Source organism: Sceloporus undulatus, chromosome 6 (assembly GCF_019175285.1).
Source record: "Sceloporus undulatus isolate JIND9_A2432 ecotype Alabama chromosome 6, SceUnd_v1.1, whole genome shotgun sequence".
NCBI lineage: Eukaryota > Metazoa > Chordata > Lepidosauria > Squamata > Phrynosomatidae > Sceloporus > Sceloporus undulatus.
In genome coordinates this window covers 1,474,892-1,488,118 of record NC_056527.1, presented here as the reverse complement: position 1 = coordinate 1,488,118, position 13,227 = coordinate 1,474,892, and the positions used below count along the sequence as shown (strand labels likewise).

Here is a 13,227-nt window from a genome sequence, read left to right as displayed (position 1 = left end):
CCTTGCACTGTTTGCCTTGTCTCCTCTGTGTCAGTTTGACTATTTTCTCCATCCCTTTCGCCTTCCTTAATATTGTCTCCCTTCCCCTCGGAACTCAGTTTAAAGCCCTCCTGATCAAGTTCTTGAGACTGTTGGCAAAAACATTTCTTCCAACTGGCGTGAGATGCAACCCGTCTGTTGCAAGAAGTCCCTCCTCATGGAACCTTATAGGATATAAGATATTTGGTTGCTTACATGTAATGAAGGTTTTAGGATAAGAAGGCACCTAGACTGAGAGGTCTATGTTCCTCCCAAGGAAGAGGGGTTTAATTACACAATAAACACAAATATATTCATTTTATGGAGTCACATGCTTGTTAGGACAAACATTCTGAAATGCAAATGTTTGAACTTAAGGGGAATGTTGGTTTTGCACCCGCCAGCCGGGACAGTGCCACCATCCACAGATTTGGGAGCCCAGGTGGCCAAGATGGTAAGGACTCTAGGCAATGGCTAACAGACGCAAGCTCATCGGCAAACACCAACAGCCCTGCAAATCCCCCACAAAGAAAAAGAGGGAACAGGGTGGAAACACTCCCTGGTTTCTGCAGTGAGGCCGATTGTGCAATTTTGCTCCTGTCTGAGCAAGACAGAACTGTTCTGTGGGAAGAGAAAACTCCCTTCCTGAGTAAACAAACAAGGGTGGGCAGGAATCCAGGGCAGAGGTTGTACAAAACACAACCTGGGCTCAGCTCCAAGGTGAGAGAACGGTCATTGCATGCTGATGGCTGAACTAATCTCAAGCCATTGTGGGGTTGATTAGGGAACTAGGACAAACTGTTCTGATCTTGCTGCTCACTCTTGACTTGACTGTCGAGAGACACTCTGCACAAGGCAGCCCTTCCTCTGCCGAGGAAAGGGAAAGGCTGGGCTGCAATGGATCTCCTGGGGACCACCACTATCTTCTTGGTGGTCTCCCTGGTCCTCCTTTTGGCCTGGAGGAAAGTGGAGGGCAAGAGGAAAAACCTGCCCCCGGGTCCAATGCCTCTTCCGTTCATTGGGAACCTCCTGCAGCTGAAGACCAAAAACATAGCAGAACAGATGAAGAAGGTAAGGAGGAGGTTTCAGCAAGAGGCTTCTCAGCCTTACCATCTCAAGTTGAAAAACACAGTCTTATGTAGTTGGGAATGTCAGGAAGAGGAACTGGGGAAAGGTCTGGAAACCACCACCAAACCCTATGAGGAAAGACTTAGGGAGCTGGGTAGGTTTAGCCTGTAGAAGAGAAGGTTAAAGAGTGACATGAGAGCCATGTTTAAATGTTAGAAGGGAGGTCATGATGAGGAGGGAGCAAGCTTCTTTTCTGCTGCTCCAGAGAATAGGACCCAATGGAGCAATGGGTGCAAGCTCCAGGAAAAGAGATTCCACCTCAGCATTAGGAAGAACTTCTAGATCTGGAAACCAAACCCTATGAGAAGCAACATAGGGAGCTGGATATGTTTAGCATGGAGAAGAGACGGTTATATGATAGCCCTGTTTGAGTATTTGAAGGGGAGTCGCATTGAGGAGGGATCAAGCTTGTTTTCTGCTGCTCCAGAGAATAGGACAGAATGGAGCAATGAATCCAAGCTACAGGAAAAGAGATTCCACCTAAACATTAGGAGGAACTTCTTGATGGTAAGAGCTGTTTAATAGTGGAAGATGCTCCTTTGGAGAGCGGAAAGGCTGTTTTTAAGCAGAGGCTGGATGGCCATCTTCAGGGGTGCTTTGTGTCTTCCTGAATGGCAGAACAGGGTTGGGCTGGATGACGCTTGGCGTTTCTTCCAATTGTAGGATTCTGTGAAGAGTCTCCTTCCCTGGAGGTTTTTAAACAGGGGCTGGATGGCCATCTGTTGCAGGGAGGGCTTAGAAGGTTGTCTTTCTCCGTGGCAGAATTGGGCTTGAACTAGCTCTTGGGAGTCTCTTCCAACACTAAGATTCGATTCTCTACTTCTATGAACTCACTAGTTGAAATGCTTGAAATTGTTTCAAACATTAAAGATTTTTCTGTTCCAAAGAGGCAGCTTCATTTAATTTATCTTTGAAAATTAACCAATTGACTTCAGTTGGAATTCCAAAACTAACTTTGTTCCATAATAAGTGAACAAGTAAGCAAAAGGGGAAGAGATGCTAGAGAGACAAGAAGTGCAAGTCGCCATGGTCCCGCCAGGGGATTCTGGGAGATGTAGTCCAAAGGAGATTTCAGCAAGCGGTTTCTCAGCCTCACCATCAGAGCTTGCAAAATGTAGACATATGCAGTTGACACCTGTCAAATTGTCCCAAAAGGCGGAGATTCTTCTGTTCAAAAGGGGCAGCTTCACTTCGTTGTTCTTTTTAATTAACCAATTGATGTCAGATGGAATTTCAAAATTACTTTGTTCCATAATGAATGGATGAGTCAGAAAGAGGGGACGGCAAGCTAAAGAGACAACAATTGCAAGCCACCATGGTCCCTGGAACAGGGGATTCTGGGAAATGTAGTCCAAAGCAGTCATTTTCTTCTGAAGGAAAGAACAGAAGAGGGCCATAAACAGGAGCTAGAACTTTCCCAATGCCGCAGCCTTTTAATACAGTTCCTCATGTTGTGGTGACCCCCAACCATAAAATTATTTTCGTTGCTACTTCATAAATAAATAGGCGACCCCTATAAAAGGGCCATTTGACCCCCAAAGGGGTCATGACCCACAGGTTGAGAACCACTGGGCCAGAGGCTTCTTCAGGAGAATGGGGGGGGGGGAAATAGAGGAATACTTTCCCCCGTGGAAATGCCAAATAGATGACTTGAAGGACTGGAGCTGAGCCAGCTCAGGAGGGAATTGCCATTCCCTTCTCCTTTTGTGTTTTGTCTCTTTAGATTGTAAGCCTGAGGGCAGGGAAATGTCTAATTAACAATTTGTACACTGCTCTGATAGCCTTTGGGCTGAAGAGCGGGGTATAAATAAATAAATAAATCCAGGGGCAAAGCTCAAAGGGGAGAAACAGGAATGGACTCAACCCGGGGAGGGGAGAGACATTGAGAATAAGAGAAAACATATCCAGAGGTAGTTGTTTTGGCCGTACAGCAAAGTACAATAACCCCCCACATCCGCAAAACAGCAATACCTTTACTGGACCAACCAAAATGCACAAACTGTGTGATGCAACATCTGCAAGTTCCGCTGGCTTCTTCATCAGGCAAAGGGGTTAAAATCATACTCAAGCTGCTTGTCTCTTGTCCATCCACATATTTCATTCCAGAAAACATATCCAGGTGTAGCCGTGTTGGCCATACACAAAACAGTGACACCTTTATTGGGCTAACCAAAATGAGCAAATTACACAATGCAAGGTTTCAAAGCTCCGCTGGCTTCTTCATCAGGCAACGATGTTAAAAAGGATACTGGAGAAAGAGGGGGGAAATGACACTCTTGGAGTCACAGGCTGACATTTTGTCAAGATGTTGTTGTAGTTGTTCTCAGCTATGCTGGGTACAGAGGGTTATCCAAGTAGCCAGAGGCTATTCCTCTTCTTCGGCCATGCAGGGGACTAAGGAGTTTATCACACTGGGGCTAATTTCGGCATTAAAGAGCAATTAAAGCACATTTAAAGCATCCCACAAACAAAGCAAAAATGGTGAGTAATTGCGCAAATGATTATCACACATAATTGGTCACCATTTTGTTTCCTTCTCCTCCTCTTCCAAAAGACCCCGTTCGAAGAGTCCTCCACCTTCTCCTCACTCTCTCCTCTCTCTTCTACTTTCCAAGCTGAGCGAAAAATACGGGCCGGTCTTCACCGTGTATTTCGGCTCCGAGCGGGCAGTGGTCATCTATGGCTATGATGTGGTCAAGAAGGTCCTTGTGGACAACGGAGATGATTTCCTCAACCGAGGCAGCTTTCCATCAGCAGAGAAGACACAAAGGACTTGGATTCTCCTTTTAAAAAGGAAGAGGCCATTAACTGGCAGAAGGGCCAGTCCAGAGTGACCAAATGTCTTCTTTTCCGGACATGCCTTTACATTTCAACTTTTTGTCCGGAGGAGTTTCAAATGCCCTCCCATTTGAGCTGACTAAGAAGGCATGCACTTATATTTATATGAGTCTTTTTAGCTTTCATTTGGGAAGTGTTCTCCTTGCAGTTATGATGTCTGGTCTCCTGGGCCAACCCAATGCAGCCAATGGGGTCTGGGGATACATGGGGGTGGTTGTGCATGTTGCATCACCACTTTGGAACATAGGGATGAAATATGGTGGCATATTTCAAACAAAGTGTCTGGGGGACCCTCAGATTATTTCAGAATGAACCACCAGCAGTTTATGCTGCCATTTTTGCATCTGCGTATCACTGGGAACGAAGGCAGTAAGGATCGACAAGGGGAGGCCAAGAGCAGGGAGACAATGAGCAGCCTGTGGGCCACTTTTCTGGCCCTTCCCCTAAAACCCTACTGCTCCAAATTTGACCATTTCGGAGCAACTATTAGCCAATGTTCACCCCAGAAACCACACAGAAAGTCATGTGAAAAAATGCAGAAATTACTCTCCTTCCTCCGCAAGCACACAGAACCCATTGTTTTTTGTTTGTGGCTGGTTGCTGTTGTGTTGGTTGTGTGTTGCCCTGAAGTAGTTTCTGACTTAGGTTGGTCCTAATAAGAAGCTACTTAGGGGATTTTCTTAACAAGATTTGTTCAGAGGTTGGTCACTGCCTTCCTCTTGGGCTGAGAAGTGGGACTTTGACCAAGTGGGTTTCATGGCTGAGCAGGTCTCCAGAGTCTTACTCAGGGCTCAAACCACTACACCACACTGGTTCTCCAGAACCCATGCATCCCAAATATGACGTCACTCCTGATACCATTTTGAGGGGCAGCAGGATAGAGGGGCAACGTGGCTTGCTGTGGGGTAACATGGCCTTTGTGGGGTCTGTGGGGAGGAAATAGGCCTTGGCGCCCATTGAGTTGAGCATGTGTGAGCAATCTAATAGCTCCCAAGACACTGTAGACCTCCAGCCCCTTTCAGCCCCAGCCAACAAGGCCAATGGTCCAGGATCATGAGAGTTGCAGTTCAGCAACATCTGGAGGATCAGAGAGTTCCCTCCCCTGCTCTTGGGCTCTGGGTTCAAATCTGTACTGAATTCTTTGAAGTTCACAAGTGGTACAAGCAGGAATCCATCTCTTGCAGGAAGCTCTTCATGCAAGGCATTGCTCTCCATTGAGCCATCCGCTACAATTCCCTGTAACAGGCTGTCATTTCCTGAGGCTAGGCTTCATGCGCCAAGAAGGAACTCCAGGCAAAATCCCCGCTTCCTCTCACACCAACATGGCACAGATTCGGAATGGTTGAGAGGAGGGCTCTTTGTCCTTCTCCAGGGCAACTCATCTTGCGCAGGTGGATCTGGCTCACTTCTAGCTTCAGGAGATTATCAGGCGTGGGAAAGAACGTCCCAGTCCTTTTCCCAATCTTATGGCATGATAACGAAGACGTTTTTCATACAACGCCATCTTTCCTGTCAGTCCCGAGTATTAAACTGCGCATGGACCATGAATGTGCAAAAGACTTTCAAGATTAATGTCACGCTGATCGGTCCATTGTCCTGTCAGTGAAGTGGAATTGTCCCATTCTGGCCCTGCATTTTTATTCACGGAGAAACGTGTTATGCAATTCCACTTCGTATGACAGTTTTAATGTCAGGATCAGCCGACAAATGTATGAATGTCTTTCATGCGATCTCTGTCCCGGAGGGATAAGGACAGGTTTTGCTTTGTCCCCCATCCAAATCTCCTGCATGAGATGGGGCTAGTCGACACAACATGTATTGTGCGAATTTCAAGCGGATTTTTGCACATCGGTATCAATGGCTAATTGCAGCATGTGCAAACCATGGGGGGGGTTGCCCCATGTTGCCATCACCCACCTTGAACTTATGGCTTCCAGCAACAAATTTGTATGTATTCACCTCCTTCGCCAAATAGCACAACTGTGCAAATCCAGGCAAGGGAATGGAAAGCCATATGTTCAGTAATGCGTATCCTTGAAGATGCACCAGGAAAACTGCAAATACTTTTTCAGTTCAGTTTTTATGGAGGGGTTTTTTTTTGGGGGGGGCGAGGGGAAACGCAAAAAGCCCAAACTCTCTGAATATGTGTATTGGATTGAATTCTAATAGAATGAAAGGGGTTCTAACATATCGAAAAACTATGGCCAAGCTCCCATTCCTCTTTCGGCTGCCATCTGTAGGTGTCATCATGTCCAAACGGCGAGCGCTGGGTCCAGATCCGGCCTTCTCCCTCATGACCATGAGGAACTTTGGGATGGGAAAGAAAAAGCATTAGGAACGGATTCAAGAAGAGGCAGAGTACCTGGTGAAGGAGCTCAGGGACAGAAAAGGTACCTGATTTGTTAAATGCATTTATTGAGAGGTAGAAAGATCAAAGTGCGCTTTACTGATATCTTTCCTTTGCTGAGGTTGTGAGGAGTAGCATTTACTCTCCTTCATAGCTAGAAAACAGTATTTGATATTTATTCTAACAAACTCCAAGGGCTGAGTGTTGGGTTTGCCTCTACTTCTTCTCTGGTACCCCTTAATGGACATTTCCCATCTTATGGGATCCTGGGTTTGTACATGGAGAGCACTTATATTTGCCAGGAGAATACAATGCTGTAGTTGAAGGGAATGGACTACATACACATTCGAGAAGCCTCAACAAACTACGAATCCCAGGATTCCATAGGATAGAGGCAGGGCTGTTAAAAGGGGCATTGAAACTGATATAACTATACACTCTGGAAACAGATGCCCTAACCATTAAAAACAGCTTCTGAGCCGTTCCTGCACCTGGCTTGGCTTTCAGCCCCTCGGTGTCTGGTTGCCTCAGAACCATGGCTGGCTCTTTTCAAGTCTGGAATGGACCCAGAGTGGGTTCCACTGTTTTCCTGGCAAAAAGCCACCTCAGCCACTGAATACCTGGGTGGCCCTGGCTTTTGGCCCTGTATTTGTGACACTGCTGCTTGACCCATGGCCACCACTAATGCTGCTCTCCTCCCTACCAGTCTCCCCTTCACACCAGCCACCCCTTTGTCATTCAGCAGCGCTACGGGGAACGTCATCAGCCACATCCTCTTTGGAGCGGATTTGACTACCAGGGCAAGGACTTTGTCCGCATCCTCCGCCTCTGAGAGATGGCTTCCGACATGAGAGCTCCATTGCTGGGCAGGTAAGAAGAAGGAGGAGGAGGAAAAAGATGACCCTAAGAAGGAGGCATCATGGATAACTTCGGACTGGAGAGCCCATGGCCAGAAGGTGAGGAGGAGGAGAGGGAGAGAGAGGACCAAAGAAGGAAAAACAGCTGTGAACTGAGAGAAATGGGCTGGAGATTAGATAAGACAACAACATCCACAATCCCCCAGCCAAGCTAAGCCAGGGTGGTTAGAGGACTTTGGAGTTTTGATCCAACTATATAACATTCCAAATGGAGAAAAGTATAAGACTAGTAAGGATGGCACAAGGATTCATCAGACTTTCAACTGGACCCCAGGAAAAAGGAAAAGATCCCCATAGATGGCTATGCAACATGGGTTGAATTCAGGATTCCAAGAGTTTCCCATCCTGCCTGTGCAAAGATGGGCTCATTCGCTCTCGTCTCTCCCTCTTTCCCCTTCAGCTCTACAACATCATCCCAGGGATCATGGACTATTTGCCTGGCGCTCACCAAAGGCTTTTCGAGAATACGTTGGCATCAAGGAGTTCATGCCCAGCAGATCAAGATCACGAGAAAACCTTTGACCCCTCAAATACTCCCCGGGACTTCATAGATGCTTCCTCCTCAAATGGAGCAGGTGGGACGGGGCAAGAGGCCACAGAAATAACCTTTTGGGATCCATGCTGGATTTGGAACAAAAGAATATCATGGGCTGTTTCACAAAATGCTGCCAAATAGGGTTTGTTGGTCTCAAAATGGCTGCCAGAGGATGATCTACAGTCCACCAAAGGGCTGCCCTGGGGGGAAAGTACCTTCTCTTTCATCCTTCTTTCTCTCCTTTGCAGAGAAGACCAACCCCACGACCGAATTTACTAGGACAATCTGATCATGACCGTCCTGGATTATACTTTGCTGGACGAAACCTCCAGTAACCACCCTGAGATACATATGCATGCTTCTGTTGAACACCCAGCGTGGAAGGTTTGCCACCCTTGAGCCGGTTGTGTTTTTCATTGCGACACGAGCGACAACTAGGAGAGGATGCGGCCATTTGATTTTGCTTGAGCGAACTGGAAGCCCTTCCCCCTCCGCTCCTCATACTGATGCACCCAGGGATCCTTAATCGATACTGTCTTCCTGCATGGCAGGGAGCTGGACTGGGTGGCCCTTGTGGCCTCTTCCAGCTCGATGAGTCTATGGTTCTATGGATTAAATGCAAAGTACTTTTGCACTTTTGGAATCCGTTGCAGCAACTGAAGTAAGCTGGGGACAAATGGGAAAAGTGGGAGGAGAGGAGAGGGAGTAGAGGAGAAGGAGAGGAGAAAGTGGCCATCTTTTAAAGTCTGGAGAAATGGTGGCTGTATTATGTTCAAATAGAAAGGAGGAAGGAGGGACGGAATTCAGGAAGGAAGGAAGGAAGGAAGGAAGGCATGTGGAAGGGAATAACCGCCAAAACTGGTCTTCTTTTTCCTCCACTGTTGATGCACTTAACTGCCTTTTGCCGTGCTGCCTTCCCGCAAAGATCCACGAGGAAATCGACCGAGTGATACGGGCGGGAACGTCCCCCCGCCATGAAGGGACCGTCTGGGATGCCCACCCAGACGCCGTCATCCACGACGCCCAGAGGTTTCTCGATTCGTCCCCAGGGGATCTTCCGAATGGCAAAGAGGGACGGCAACTGGAAGGCTTTCCAGCGCAAAGGTACCTAGGATTTGGGGGGATCAGGTGGTGGTTTTTGGAACAACCGGCCAAGAGACGCCTTGTGATGATCAACAGACCCGCCAACACGTTATCCTCATGAGGCTACATTGTCTAGGTCGAGGGGTAGGCAACCTGCGGCCCGTGGGCCAGAGTGGCCGGCAAAGGCTTGGGACCGGGCCCCAGCCTGTCCGCGCTGAGTGCGCGGGGCCTTTGGGGGGGGGCAATTGTCATAGAAGCCTCAGAAACAGGCATTCTATTAACTCAGTGTTTACAAAATCAGCAAATTTTTTCGAGTGTCCTCATTTTGTTAAAAACAAAGTGCTTTGATTTGAGAAAGTTGTTGACTACATTGGTGCTGGTTGAGGTTGTAGTGATATTTAATTTTTGTAAAAAAAAATATTAATTATTTATTTTTGGCTTCGGCCCCCGTTGTGCTGAGCGAGCAGCAACCCGGCCCCCGGCTCCAAAAGGTTGCCTCCCCTGGTCTAGGTCCTCTAAGGCAAGCTCTGCACTGGAGGACTACAAATGACTAGCGTAGTGTTGTTCTCTAGAGATCTCTGGTCCTCCCTCTTGACGCTATGGGCAAGTTCTAGCAGAAGTCTGCAGAGGTGCCCGAGTTCGCAGGAGAGAGACATATTACTGCAAATCCATGAATAAAGCAAATCAGCAAAACAAAACCAAAAAAGGTGTGGAGGCTGATATTTTGTTCATGTGATCAAACCACTAAGATTTTAAGGTTAACGAAAAAAAAGTTTGAGGCAGCGTTCCAAATTACTTAGAGAAAACAATGGCTGTCACACTGGAACAAAACTGGGATCTGAACTAGAGTGGAATCATTGAAGCAATGGGGATTTAGGTATGTATTGCTCACCACAATGGACTCGGTACAGTGGTACCCCGGGATACGAAAGCACCGCGTTACGAAACTTGCCGGGCTACGAAACATTCCTAGGAACAAAACTGTTCCGGGTTACGTTTTTTTTTTCAGCTTACGAAACAATTTTAGGGTGCTTTTCGGCGCTTTTGCGCACGAATCGCGGATTCCAGCGCTAGCGCCTATGGCTTTTCGGATGCGAAAGATTTCGGGTTACGAAGGGCGCCGCGGAACGATTAATTTCGGAACCCGGGGCTACCACTGTACTTCTATAATAGTTGGGACACCCAACGGGCTTCAGCCCTGCTTTGGCTAATAACTTTGGAGGGAACCCATATTTTGATTTGATGGCAACTAGTCTTTGAGGCCTTCTCAAATTTGGAGAAGGCAGGGATAACTCTCCTTAGTAGCACTTTTGAGACTCTCGCCGTGTCTGTATTCCCTCTGGCAGGGGTCTACCATTGTGGTGGATGCTGCCTCTGCCCGGCATGAAGGAAAGCACTAAAAATCCACTTCGTTTGGACCCCGAACATTTCCTGGATTGAAACGGGAGATTTAAGCAGACGGAGGCCGCCATGCCTTTCTCCGCAGGTCTGAAGAAGGAATGGCGGATTTGGGAAGTGGGGAGTATATACCTATACGCACAAATATTTGACGAAAGGCAGACCAAACTGTTGGGACCTAGAATCATAGAATCGAGAGTTGGAAGAGACAGGGAGGCCATCCAGTCCAACCCCCTTGCCATGCAGGAAATCCAATCAAGCATCCCTGACAGATGGCCATCCAGCCTCTGTTTAAAGACCTCCAAGAGGGAGACTCATATCACTCCGAGAAGGAGTGTGCATTCCACTGTCGAACAGCCCTTACTGTCAGGAAGTTCCTCCTAATGTTCAGGTGGAATCTCTTTTCCTGGCTTGCATCCATGTTCCGGGTCCTGTTCTCTGGAGCAGCAGAAAAAAGCTGCTCCCTCCTCAATATGACATCCTTCAAATATTTAAACAGGGCTATCATCACCTCTTAACTCTTTTCTTCTCAGGCTAAACATCCCCAGCTCCTCATAGGGCATGTTTCCCTCTTGCAGACATTCGCATGACAAGAATCTTTGCAGTTTGGGGATTATTCTATGGGGAAAGAGAACCCATAGGATCGTGTGAACTGAAAACAGTGATTTTTGCAGCAGAAACTGCCACTTTTCTGTGAGGAGGACATTTTTCCCATCCAGATATAAATGAAAATTGCATTCCTGCACAGGAAAATGTGGCCTGTGGTCTGATTGTTATGCAACCATGGGGTGATGGAGGCTCTGGTCTGATAGTTATATCTTGCATGGCCACATGTGGTTTGTTCCCTGCTTGCCGCAACATGAGTACCCGCTTGGCATCCCAAGTAAGTATTTTCTGAGTACTGGCACCAGGGCCTGGGTTATTACAATTGGCACTGCGTCTTCCTGGAAGCAGAGGGTATTGGAGAGATGGAGTAGCATCCAGAGGAGATGGCCAAATATGGTGAATGTCTGGGAAACCACAGATCTATGGGGATGTGTAGGTTTTACATGAGCTGGGTTATCTTTGTCTGGAGAGAGAAGGTTAAGAGGGACATGGTGAGCCTTGTTTTAAGTATGTGAAGGGATGGTACATTGAGGATGGAGCATGTTGTCTTCTGTTGCTCAGAGAATGGACGAACAATGGATGCAAGCTCAGGAAAAGGATGATTCCATGATCAACACAGGAAAAACTTCCTGACAGTAAGGTGCTGCGTGCAATTGGAGTGATGGAGTCTCCTTCTCTGGAGGTTTGGTAAGATATGTTGGATGGCCATTGTCAGGGTGCTTTTGATGTTGAGTTCTTGCATGGGCAGATTTTGGATGGGTTGGACGGATGGCTGTGTTGTCTCTTTCTGAGCTCTATGGATGTAAAGGGGGCCCTTCGCATTTTACATCTGGTGATGAACAAAGTATCCGCTAATCTAAGGCCATCAACTGATGTTTGGCATGGAGGCCTTGTGGATTTATAAACAGAGCTTAGGTAAAGTTTTTTTTTACTTGCAGCTCCCCTAATCCCCCGTCTTGTGGCCGCAGTGGAGGATTTCTGTCAGCTGTAGTTTAAGGTGCATTCTGGCTTGCTGACAGAATAGATGCCGTGTGACACCCTTTAGTGCTGCACCTCATCCTATTGGAATTGCGTGAGCGTGTCGGTGTTACAGGGTCTGATAGGGTTTGCTTGCCAAAGGAGTACCTGGTGCTCACTAACTACAAAGTCCTAGGATTTGTGACTGGAGCATGGAGTTAAAGCACTGTCAATCTGCATACTCCTGCAGTGCAGGTGCTACCCAAAGTGGTACTTTCCTTATTGATATGGGTAGATATGGCCTTTCCTTACGATGCATCTTACAGTCAGCCTTTTGTTCTCTCTCCAGGAAGAGGAACTGCTTGGGAAGGACTGGCCGGATGGGAGCTCTTCCTATACTCACACATCTGCAGAGCTTCCTGGTAAGTACCCCCGGGAGGTCACAAAAATTGACCTCACACCGGACGTCAGTGGCTTCGTAAACATGCCGACGCCAAATCCCCTTTCTTGGGTCTGCTTCTCCCGCGTAAGGGCCCACTCTTGTGTCTGAGAAAATTCATGGAGTGCTCTCCTTATTGTATATCCTTTCTTCCTTTTATTGTAAGCTTTGATGTAACATGGTTACAATTCTTGTCTCACCTTCCTTTGAGGTGAAACATGGACATCTGCTTGCTCTCTGATCACAGCCACTGTGCCTTTCTCCTTGTGGCTGAAGGTCAAACGCAGGCCTGGATTCTGCCAGCCAAGACAGGGCTAGTTGGCGCTGGTGGTGGCTCTGTGTCAGTGGCTCAGCGAATCCACTCTAGGTCGTAAAGTAGCCTTCCAATGAGTGGGAACCTATTCCTGAACTAGTGTCCAGCACTTGGGATAGGTCTTTTGGGTTGGGAAATTTAAAGTTCCCAGCCTTGTGTTTGTTTGCTGTTAGAGTTTTCCCAACTATGGTGGACCCTAAGGCAACCTGATATGGGACATTTTGGGAAGTTTCTTAGATGGAGCTGTGCCTTTGGAATCTCTGAGACCGGAGAATGTGACTTGCCCAAGGTCACCCATGTGTTTTCATGGCTTGGTAGCGTGGTTAAAACTTTGGTCAAAATGTGGTTTTGTGTTTGTGTTTTTTCTGCTCTATTCATTTTTTTTTATCCCTTGTGCTGATGAAGAAGCCTGTGGGAGCTGTCAAAACGTTTTAAATGTATATGTTGCATTTTGGTCAGCCAATAAAGGTATCGATGTTTTGGTGGATTTTGGAGCTGCGTGTACGGGGGTTATGGCGACATGGCTGACCATGGATACACTGTCCGTGGTCTGGGGAGTCATGGGCAATGGCTCAACCATAACACCAGATCGCTTGTGTGGGATGCAAAAATGAAATGTCAAAATATCGAGCTAAACTACGTGGAATC

General features: G+C 47.3%; 2 protein-coding genes across 2 annotated transcripts in view; both read left to right on the top strand.

Moving 5' to 3' along the window:
- The window catches only part of LOC121932833 (cytochrome P450 2C11-like), a 20,594-nt gene extending 7,954 nt beyond the window's left edge, over positions 1-12,640 (top strand). Inside the window, exons 7-8 of the mRNA XM_042471845.1 lie at positions 12,177-12,249; positions 12,514-12,640. Of these exons, the coding sequence (XP_042327779.1) occupies positions 12,177-12,249; positions 12,514-12,640 (200 nt within the window). The remainder of the gene's footprint in view (positions 1-12,176; positions 12,250-12,513) is intronic.
- LOC121933159 (cytochrome P450 2C23-like) lies at positions 738-6,355 on the top strand. The gene is made up of 2 exons (XM_042472509.1): positions 738-1,089; positions 6,225-6,355. Exons 1-2 carry the CDS (start codon positions 916-918, stop codon positions 6,279-6,281), a joined length of 231 nt encoding a protein of 76 aa, XP_042328443.1. The 5' UTR covers positions 738-915; the 3' UTR covers positions 6,282-6,355.
- Positions 12,641-13,227: the final 587 nt, after the last annotated feature.